At 33.9% G+C, this 11861-nt stretch overlaps 2 protein-coding genes and 1 pseudogene across 2 annotated transcripts; 2 read left to right on the top strand and 1 right to left on the bottom strand.

The window, feature by feature from the left end:
• Nucleotides 1-401: 401 nt before the first annotated feature.
• Nucleotides 402-4341, top strand: Ttc1 (Tetratricopeptide repeat domain 1). The gene is made up of 4 exons (XM_089712940.1): nucleotides 402-705; nucleotides 1887-2132; nucleotides 3337-3493; nucleotides 4019-4341. The coding sequence occupies exons 1-4, from the start codon at nucleotides 531-533 to the stop codon at nucleotides 4296-4298; spliced, it is 858 nt and encodes a 285-aa protein (XP_089569066.1). The 5' UTR covers nucleotides 402-530; the 3' UTR covers nucleotides 4299-4341.
• Nucleotides 4342-7507: 3166 nt separating this feature from the next.
• On the top strand, nucleotides 7508-10039 carry LOC149475688 (uncharacterized). Its single transcript, XM_089712486.1, has 4 exons — nucleotides 7508-7525; nucleotides 8314-8501; nucleotides 9602-9704; nucleotides 10013-10039. Exons 1-3 carry the CDS (start codon nucleotides 7508-7510, stop codon nucleotides 9693-9695), a joined length of 300 nt encoding a protein of 99 aa, XP_089568612.1. The 3' UTR covers nucleotides 9696-9704; nucleotides 10013-10039.
• Nucleotides 10040-10092: 53 nt separating this feature from the next.
• LOC149475689 (uncharacterized) lies at nucleotides 10093-11289 on the bottom strand (annotated as a pseudogene).
• Nucleotides 11290-11861: the final 572 nt, after the last annotated feature.

The raw sequence follows: 11861 nt of genomic DNA on the forward strand, positions 1-11861 counted from the left end.
ATACAGTTAGGCCGCCTGTCCATCTGCAAGAAAACTTCCGCAAGAAATGTCCGACAGTCTGTCTGACAGCAAATTGCAAGTCTACTTGCAGGTGGAAACGCGGAATTAGACTTGCAAGCTTTTCTTGCGGAAGTTTTCTTGCAGATGATGATGGGGGTCTTCAAGCGAAGAGTGAACGGGTACCTTCTAGGGAAGCGCGCTCCATCATAGGCCACATCTCAGCTTACCATCAGGCGAGATCGTGGTAAAGCGCTTCCCTATCACACAATAAAAAAAAAAAAAAAAAAAGATGGTAACGCGGCCTTACAGATTTGTTGTACTCTGTATTTTTATCTGTAACATTAAATGTCAAAATACTAGAAAAAAAAATCTAAAATGTCATTTTGACATTGAGTTGATTCATCGCAAAATAATGAAAATTGTACCTAATATTTCTGTTCGGTGCAAGGCATAATTTATAATAAAATACATTCTTATTTAAATAATAGATCTCGAATCGTTTAATATATTACTTATACACTTATAGCAAAATGTCTGATAGATTGAAGAGTACGAATAGTGTATCGAATGAAGAAGTTATTGAAGATTTAACAAAGAATTTAGAGTTTTCCTTACGTGCTGGCGATGCCCAGGAAAATATGATAAATCCAGATCTAAAACCGGAGGATTTTAATGCAACTGGTGACAGAGAACCTACAAAATCAGGTAATAAACTAATAAGCTATACTATAACACTTCATACGAATATTTTTTCATAATTTGCATGTACCTCAGCTCTATAAAACACTAATTTTTTATTCCGTTTTAATTCGTTATATTAAATGTATTCTGAATTGATATTCATGATGTTATAAACTACCAGTGTGTAAAATTATTGCAGAATTTTATTTGTATTTTTGCATTGAAAGTGTAATAAACAGACATGTATTGATTCACCTTAGGAAATTTACACATTTCTAATAGTATGTATGAATGTATTAAAGTGTTTATTAGTTTCATGCATTGTCACGGAACTTGTTACATTGTTGTTATCTTGTAAATAAATATTTAATATAACAGTACAGTAAATACTAAATATTGTATGTCATATTATAATGTGTTATTATTCTATTGTTTAACACATATCTGTTGGTTTAGAATAAGTACAGAAAAGATTCATATAGATTTTCCGTAAATAAATAGTGATTTTGTTATCAATTTTCATGAATTCTATTTAAAACAGTGGTTCAAAGTCCAAACACTTAAATATTTTTTCAAAAATTAACTGATCATTCTATCCCACACATAGGTATAGATTAACATGCAATACAGTACTGTCCAAAATTTTAATTTTTTTTAAGCTATTGCATAGCGCGCGTCTTGTGCGTGGAGACCGAATTCAAAAATTCCGTAACGAAAATAACCTAACACCCCCCTCTCCGACTGGCAAAGCGGTGACACTTATTATGCTATACAATAGCTTTACCGTGGCAGTCTCCGAGTGCCACGATTCTTTTTTTTTCTTAATGAGATGAGGCAACAGATCCCATGCCCTACATAACGCAATCAGCGTCGCCCATATGATAAAATATTGAATTGAATGGGTATATTAGTTAACATTGACACCTCCAGTTTTATCGATTACTAGCTGCTTCGCGCGGTTTCACCCACGTGGCTCCATTCCTGTTGGTCGTAGCGTGATGATATAGCCTATAACCTTCCTCGATAAATGGGCTATTTAACACCGAAAGAATTTTTCAAATCGGACCAGTAGTTCCCAAGATTAGCGCGTTCAAACAAACAAATAAACTCTTCAGCTTTATAATATTAGTATAGATTAGGACTAAACAACTTTATCAAATATAACATAGGTATAATAATAATTAATAACATATTTGTTTGTCCAGATTTCACAGACATTCCACAAGATGCAGAGGACGCAGACACAGAAGCCCAGCAGAATAGTGATAAAGATGATAATGATGACAGTGATACAGACTCCATCGACGAAGTATCGTTGAAAGACACAGAAATGAGCTTAACGGATGACCAAAAGGAGGAACGGAAAATCATTTCTGAAGAACTAAAGGTGGCAGGCAATGAGGCTTTCAAAGTTGGCGATATGGAACGGAGTATAGAGAAATATACTGAAGGTGAATTATTTTAAGTTTTATTATCTAATATTATAAACCACTAGCTTTCCGCTCATGGCTTCGCTCGCGTTTTCAATGAAAATCCCGCATAGTTCCCGTTCCCGTGGGATTTCCGGGATAAAACCTATGCTATGTGTTAATCCAAGTTACCCTCTATATGTGTGCTAAATTTCATTGTAATCGGTTTCGTAGTATTTGCATTAAAGAGTAACAAACACACACACACACATCCTCAAAAACTTTCGCATTTATAGTATTTGTAGGATAGTAGAATAGGATTATTAGGATTAAGATTGTAAGCTAGTTTTTTTAAACTAACCCAGTATTTAAATAATGCAAATAATTATTCCATTGTAAAAAGAAGATATTATTGTGTCATAGCTATAATATTATTATGACAACACATTGTAAGAAAAAAGTTATTTCTTATGTGAAGCTATAGAAGAAAATAATTATATTTTATGACATAGATTAAAATCATCTCTTTGAAATGTAGAATTTTAAGAAAACAAGTTGAAGGTTTGACCTTCTTCATACTAACAAGAGAAATATAGTGTTTATGAATATATTTTAATTTATATTTTAAATATACCTATATACTTTTTTTTATTGAAGTGAAAACTTCTTTAGCGGCGTTGAGCACTTTTTCTGTAATGGGTATAAAATCTTAAACTCGCGTCAGGACACGTGACCTGATCGAAAAAGCAAAAGTAGACAGCTATCCCCTCTCTACTACGCGCGTTTTCACTTCTGCCGGCACTCCCGGAGTGCAACCCGTCTTTTTTTTACAGCAAATCAGGAATGATATAGCATTCCTGAACGAAAAAGTTTAAATCTATTTTCGTTTAGTTATGATCAAATTTTTATTAAATATTTGTAGCATTTTTACTCATAAGGTAAATTTCGTAAAAAAACCTTCCAAAAATATTATCCATCACAATTTAGGCTATGCATTGATCTCAAACAGACCTCTTAATTAATATTAAAAATTATCTGTACTGCGAGGGTTTTCAACATTGCTTCGCTCCTATTTGTCTTAGCGTGATTATAGCCTATAGCTTTCTTCGATAAATGGGCTATATAACATTGAAAGAATTTTTCAAATCAGGCATGCAGTTCCTGAGATTAGTGCGTTGAAACAAACAAACTCTTTAGTTTATAATATTGTTATAGGTAAATAATTCCATACTAATTACAATTACAGGTTTAAACATCTGTCCGCTACAGTTTCCAAAGCAAAGAGCGATATTATATTGCAACAGGAGTGCGGCCAAAATGAAACTCGAGAAACACAAACACGCTATAAAGGATTGCACTAAAGCTATTGAATTGGATGAAAATTACTTAAAAGCATACCACAGGTGAGAATCCATCTAATAGTTAGTCTATATAAACTGATGTAGAAGGAGTCTATATGAACACACTTACAGTCGAAGCTGTTCCGTGTTATCGACATAAACATTCTACGCACACAAAAACATAGTAACATAAACATACTCCTTATTGAGACAAAGATAGAATATACATTTTAACCATTAGCAGAAAGAGTGAAAAACGTAACGAACTAAATACAATGGTTAATTAGTTTACTTCATATGGAACGTGTTTATACGCGTATGCCGATTCTACTTCAGTTTATACATGTATTCAAACGTTCTAGAATTTAGATAGCAATTGAAAGGTAATTTATAATAGCTTGAATGTCCATTCTATCCCCACTCCAGTTTGGTATAGAAAATTCTCTTTTGATTTGAAGTTTTGACTCACCTTAACATGTGCAGGTCCTATTAAATCTTCATACCCGTATCTGAAATAAACCGCGATTCTTATTAATCGGTGTACAAAAAGCCGCTCTTTTTAAATGTTTTTTTTTTACTTTTTTTTAGGCGAGCACAGTCATATGAGGCCACAGACAAACTAGACGAAAGTCTGGCAGATTATAAAAAGGTTTTGGAATTGGATCCGTCACACGCAGCTGCGCGCGCAGCTGTCATACGATTGCCGCCAATGATCGAAGAGCGAAATGAGAAATTAAAAACAGAAATGTTGGGAAAATTAAAGGATTTGGGCAATATGATATTACGACCGTTCGGTTTGTCGACGGAAAACTTTCAACTTCAACAAGATCCAGATACAAAGGGATACAAAATTAATTTTAAGCAGTAATTTTTAGGTTATGGCTGTATTGTTAATAAATGTATGAAGCTTTGTGATTTGTTTTATTATAATCCGAGATATTTAAACATAAAGATGGATAATGCGAATAAAATATATATGGTACCAACCTTGGTACCAACAATCAATAAAATAAATTATATATTTTGGTATGGAAGGATAATATGTATTAATTTTACAAAGAATATTGGGATATCGGTCTATCCATTCCAAAAATATTGTTGCAGGTTGATCAGCAACCTCTAATAATGCACATTTCATAAATTAGAAGAATGTAAATAATCTTTTCTTGATATTATTTTCAACGCGACCTGTAATAATTATTATTTAAAAAAGGAGACCTAGAAATAAATTGGATGATACCTACCTAAGGATGATACATAATTTCATACTTTACGCCATTACGCATTACTTTGAAAATATCTTAGGATAATTTGAATTTTTATATGAAACTTTGAGCGTTTTTATTACTTTTTTAGCTGAACTATTTATTTTTAATTTACTTTTAAAGATATGTCTACTGTCTGTATGCTAGTGCTTACCGTTTTGCTATGTCTGGACGATGAAACTTCTGCTCTGTAAAATATATAAAAATATCAACTATGTAAAAATCACAGTAAATAAAAATACACACGATTTTTTTTTCAAATTGCTACATCATTCTTATTACTTAATTACTACCTTTTTGCTTTATTTCAATAATCTATGAATTTTTAAAAATAAATTGACAAGACATTATTTTAAAAACGGAATGCTTTGAATATTCCGCAATGTTGTAATAATTTTTTGAAGAATTTTATTTTGTAAGTATTTTGAGATTTTATATTAAATTATTAATGAAGAATTAAAAAACAAATTACACATGTGAAGACTGAAGTGTTTAAATGAATTTAATTATATTTTGAAGTTAGAGGTAAGAAAATAAGTACTTACTTACTTCAATTTGTAAGGCATAAGCCGCTACCATTTCTTCCGTAAGCGATAACCGCTAAACCGCAAAAACTACCGATACGCACAACGGTTAAAAAACTGTGAGCCGTCAGAATAGGTGTAGGCCAGTAGAAATCGACACTAAAAAACCCTAAATTCGCAAAGCACGATGTAGATTTGAATTTTTGGTATGTTGTTTGGATCAGTTAGGGTGATGTAAATCCCAATTTGCAACTTCGAAAAAGTTGTGCTCGCTGCGCACCACGTGATAAACTGCGAAAATTTTGGACTTTTTTCACTTTTTGCTCTAAAAGTCATAAACTATGCGTTTCCGATAAGTATGATTCAGTACATAAATTAAGGTTATTAAATTTGCAACAATTTAAGCCTAACCGCAGCTCTCTAAACCTTATAACGACTAAACTGTGGCCATTCGAAGATGGTTCATTTTTCCGGAAATATTGAAATTTTTAGTTTTGCTCCCGTTTGAACCAAAATATTGGCAAAACCGCTCGTTCTATGAGAAGGTCATAAAATAAAGTTGTAGAAAATTTAATTTTGTTAATTACCTATCCTGCAAATGAAAAAGTATTATCCATTTTATGATTTTATATGCCCTCAGTTTCAATTCTTTAAAAATCTATTTCTACCTTCTTTTTGTTTTTCAGATATTGTGAGTGAACTATTTGTCTCACAGACTTTGTTCTATGCTCTAATGAAAGAAAATTAAATGCACTACAACTTTATTATACGACTTTCTCATAGAACGAGCGGTTTTTGCCAATATTTTGGTTCAAACGGGAGCAAAACTAAAAATTTCAATATTTCGGGAAAAATGAACCATCTTCGAATGGCCACAGTTTAGTTGTTATAAGGTTTAGAGAGCTGCGGTTTGGCTTAAATTGTTGCAAATTTAATTAGCTTTGTAATTTTGTTAATTACCTATACTGCAAATGAAAAAGTATTATCCTTTTTATGATTTTATATGCCCTCAGTTTCAATTCTTTAAAAATCTATTTCTACCTTCTTTTTGTTTTTCAGATATTGTGAGTGAACTATTTGTCTCACAGACTTTGTTCTATGCTCTAATGAAAGAAAATTAAATGCACTACAACTTTATTATACGACCTTCTCATAGAACGAGCGGTTTTTGCCAATATTTTGCTTCAAACGGGAGCAAAACTAAAAATTTCAATATTTCGGGAAAAATGAACCATCTTCGAATGGCCACAGTTTAGTCGCTATAAGATTTAGAGAGCTTTAATTAGACTTAAATTGTTGCAAATTTAATAACCTTAATTTATGTACTGAATCATACTTGTCGGAAACGCATAGTTTATGACTTTTAGAGCAAAAAGTGAAAAAAGTCCAAAATTTTCGCAGTTTATCACGTGGTGCGCAGCGAGCACAACTTTTTCGAAGTTGCAAATTGGGATTTACATCACCCTAACTGATCCAAACAACATACCAAAAATTCAAATCTACATCGTGCTTTGCGAATTTAATGTTAATTTCCACTGGCCTAGTGTTATGGAAACCACTCTTACCGCGTTTTGCGAATTATTCCCGTTTGCCGTTCTGTAAAAATTCACAGCAAAAACTATCTGGTGCGTTCTCTATAAACTGTTATCAGAATGAGGATTTTTAATTTTTACTGAAAAGTTTAAAGTTATTAGTTCCTCATCTACTCGACAATAGATGGCGTATGGCGTGGCTTTCTAGTAGTACATCTAAAATAGTAAATAGGTACACGTAACTGGATAATATTTTAATGAAATCGATATCACGGGTTCCCTTGACCGAAACAATTGATAATAAATGATTCATATCATATTCGTTAAGTTTGATATCTTAAATAACTTAAATTTGCATTTATTTAATTTACTAAAACATGCTATATTTCTAAAACAATAGTTATATAGAATACATAATATTATCACATACCATTTGATTGTATCACACAAAAATCCATTTTTATTTGGTACCTAAATAACGCATAAAACTCAGTTTATTAAATAAAACAAAATAATGAAAGCTAGAGTATTGAAGTTAATTCAGTCCGTAATTATTTAATTATCACATACATTTGATACATTCAAGTGTGTATGTTTTCCAACAAAAACTACTGAACCGATTTTGGTGAATTTTGACATTGGAAAGAGAGAGTCACTTTTCCTTCTAAGACCTTTGTGTGGTTAATTATAGGCAAATGAGGATTTGTTGTACTCATACATATTTATTTTTTATTTCAGAGAAAATATAATGGCAAGATGTCGTCGAAGGCGAAAGTATGTCAATGTCTTATGATTTGTAATTGCATTCATTTTTTTTTAATTAATTTGTAAATTATTTAATTAACTACCACTTTCAGAATGTGCAAAACGTGAGTAATATTCTCATATTAAAATTTTGAACGATATCCTGAATGAAATATTTATGGTAGGTAGGTACATAAAATTATTAATTTTACTGAATCAGATGGTAAGTTGAAGTTATTCCTATCTAGAGCAAGTAATACAGATAAAGACAATCCGGATATTATACGCAAAAAGTTTTTACTTGATATACGTGGTTGTCGCATACCTACCAAACGAGCAGACGTCTGGTATTAGATCTCTGGCTGAGTCTGGTATGGCGACGTTGCAGGCCGTATCCAAGGAATTATTGAAACCTATAGAACCTAACTCGGTTGGAAACGGTTTGGCAACGTCGCCAATTTTGACATTTCCATGTTAATTGCTTGGATAGCAGTCGGCGACGTGGCTCCCTAGTCCTCGTCATAGTGAGGCAAAGCTTGTTTAACCACGCCACCCATAAGCACTTAACTTCTCGATAGTAGGTAGTAGTAGTAGTACTATTATTTAAAAAAGAGATATATTAGATATAGATCACAAGGCATCACATCATTCCTACGTTTTTAAATGTACCTCAAGGTTATATACGATTTATTTTTATTATACATATTTCAAACTATAAAACGGCATTAGGCAGTAGGCGCTTTTAACGTAAGATCGTATCGATCGTAGGTATACATAAGATCAACAAAACAAATAGGAATCATCGAACAATAATGTAGGCATTGTGGCCTTTGTTACTTTGGTTTTATAATAATTGGCTGGTATATGGGCGCAGTCGCTGCCGCTCGAAGTCGGGGCGCTTCAAGCGTTGCCGCTCCGGTGACCGGCGGTACCGCGTGCGGCAGCGCTATTGCCGCCGCCGCCGCGCGCGCTGCCGCCGCTCAAGGTCGCACCGCCGCAGGGGACGGTATGTAGTCTATTTATTTTTAAATGTAGGTATTTACCTCGGATAACTATATACTAGTAGTATTTACGTATGCTTACTTTTTAGGGTTCCGTACCCAAATGGTAAAACGGGACCCTATTACTAAGCCTCCGCTGTCTGTCTCCAGGCTGTATCTTATAAGCCGTGATAGCTAAACTCAAACATTCATTTATTCAATTAGACTACTATTTAGTAGCACTTTCGAATCGTCATTACATAAGTATTTTTAACATTTACCAAATGAAATCACTTTCTCTCGGTAGTTTTAAATAGAAAATAATTTATATGGCAGGTATTTAATTTTTGTTGTACACAGTTGTCTCCCAAATAGATCTCCTTATTCGCGTCCTAATAGACCGAAGCTGCACAAACAGGTGCCTTGCTTGTGCCTACTGCCTAGATTGCTTAGAGCCTAGGCCCGGCTAGGGCCAACCGAGTCACCAACGCTGCGCTTGAAGTCTAGCTAATCGTTTGTAGTACTTGTAAAGCGCACGCTTTCGTCAATTGAGGATTGCAAGACTGCTTGCATCTTGAGTGGAATGACACAATCATCACTGTTTACACGGCCGCACGGTGAACGTCGACGCGACATTGCCACTCCGCATGATGAACGCATGACAAGCGCTAGACGAGACGTTGCCGCTCCCTATATTTACGAGTGGGCCGGCCGCGGCGCAGATATTAAGTAATAATTGACCTCATGAAAATAAAATTCAAATGATAAATAATAATTCACGAGTGACGCTTCGATGCTCCTCAGAAAATAAATTGTCGTTATTTTATCTTAATGAGGACAATGTCGATAATAGATTATAATGAAAAATGCGCTGCGTTGGGCTCCGCCATAATATCTGCGCCGGCCCTAACACAACGTTGCCGCTCCTAACGACGAGCGGTTGACGCGACGTTGCCACTTCGTGGACAATAGGCCTCAGCTTCCCTGAGTATATATTATTATCTTCTGTGGGCCTCAGCGGCTCTAGGCTATAAGCAAGTCTGTCTATGCTGCCGCGGCAGCTGATTACATTATTTGAAACATATGACGTAGTAGGTACTAGTATAGTATTTTTATGTGACGGTAGATACAACTGGCGCTGTCGCTCGCGCTCCGGAAGCTTCAAGCGGTGCCGCCGCTGTGACCGGCGATATCGGCTGCGGAAGCGGTCGTGCTCGTGATTGATTGTGGTTTGTTTAAATATTATTTCCCATCAGAAATAGGGTGAATATATCTTTATTTCATAGGGACACAATTTTCTTTTCTTTATCAGCTTCACCAGTACCAGTTATGTTTACATGTTAGACTCGATTTTGACCGATTTTTAAGCGGACAGATTAAATTGATAATTTATTCGACCCTCATCAAGAATTGGCTAAAATCAAATAATTTATTCCGTTCATCAATCAATTGGACTAAATAATTGATGTATTTTTAAATGCGTGTGTATTAGCTTTAAGAAATTAAGAAACTACATTTTTTTATATTTTGTTTTCAGATGTTTGGTCCTGTGTTGAATAACGTGATTGAAATTGTTTTGTACTGTTTACATTTTACAATTAATTTATTAAATAAATTACTGATTTTACATTCAAATGCCTTTTATTCAATAACCTTTGATATACATAGTTAATACTTCATGTTTTAATCCCAAATAAATCCACTTAGCTTAAACTTTTGTAGGAAAATACTTGAAAATATGTTTCTTCCGGGTTTCGGTCCTGCAGCTCCTAAGTTAACAATTAGAGGCATCAAATGGTCTGCATCCCCCAAAGGGTGAGCTTCTCTGCCTTGTGGAATTGTATCCCACGTTAAAATTGCTTCCGTCTCTAACTTGCCCGTACAGACATCGTTAAGAAATTGGTCGAAAATTTCATTAACTACTATTCCATCCATTGCATCACTGGAAGCCCGAACTTTCTTAAATTCCTTCATATTGTGATACGACAATCCCGAACCGAAAATAGCGATGCCTTCTTTCCTGAATTCGTATAAAACCTTACCAATATTGTAGTGATCCACTGCTTCTTGATTTTTCAATATCGATACTTGCACTATTGGAATGTTTGCGCTAGGATTTATTAACAGCATTGGAATAAAAACTCCATGATCCCAACCTCTTTTCTCGTCCAATTTTGAGGGAATATTCGCATTTTTGAACGCCGAATGTAGCCTTCCCGCCAATTCAGGGTCGCCGGGCGCATCGTATTTCAATTCGTAACTTTCTGGCGGGAAATTATAATAATCGTACAACAAATCATGACGTTTACCAGACGATATTGTGACTTCATCCTCTTGTCTGTGAGCCGTGACCAATATAATCGCTTTCAATTTAGTGAAATCAAGTAAATTCGGTACGTTTCTTAGTGCATTAGCCATCTGAATATTATTTTTCTCACCCAGAACTGGCGAAGGTCCCCCGCCATGATTTAGAAATAATGACGGCGCAATGTAACTCTCCATTGCTTGATAACTATAACTAAACACTCATTAAAACACTCAACATTCAAGGAAAATGAACTTAAAAATTCTGAATAACTTTTGATAATAAATACTGCAGACTGAAGTTGTTTATACAGACAATATCAATGTTTATAATTAGTATTTTAAGGCGCAGTTACTCAGAAATATTTGTTTTAACACGTTAGTAGGTTTTAAAAAATGTTTTAATTAACTATCTATATTAACTTCTAGAAGCAGGTGCTTTGTTTTCAATAATTCAACGATGACTAGGTACATTATCGATAATGACGTTATTTTATAAAAACTGCATGACGTTGCACTTTGTTCTTCATTATAGACTGTAGTGATACCAGCATATGAAACTTATTTTATCTTGTCACTGCGTATATAATGTAATCTTTTATTTGTACTATAAATAGATGCACATTAACTAAATAAAATCATTGCTTTGGTGCAAATAAAACACATATTTATCTACTACCGTCTATCTACTTCAATACAATTAGGTACCTACTAACATAATTATTATTCTAAATCACATTTAGGTTTCATAATATCAAAGCCTTAGATCAAAGCTTTATCAAAGGGTCGATTACTGTTATTGATTATTATTTTTATTCAGATTATTAATATTGTTTTTTCAAAAATCTCATGATGGAATTTGAATTTTCAACAAAATCGGCTTAGCGACTCCTTTGAGCGATTTTTTTCGCGCAATTTCAATCTGAACTGCACTTCTTGAATACTGCACGCAAAATTATATTTTGTTCTTTTATTCTAGTGATAGCAGTAGAATTATTTTTTATCTAATCATGCAAAGTTGAGGAAAAAACAATGAAACATTGAAATGCCAACAATTGTATATTAAGCTGAATAAATTATAC

Source organism: Colias philodice, chromosome 29 (genome assembly GCF_061535455.1).
Source record: "Colias philodice isolate Cphi_HAF_F1 chromosome 29, ilColPhil1 Martin Lab GWU primary, whole genome shotgun sequence".
NCBI classification, from domain to species: domain Eukaryota; kingdom Metazoa; phylum Arthropoda; class Insecta; order Lepidoptera; family Pieridae; genus Colias; species Colias philodice.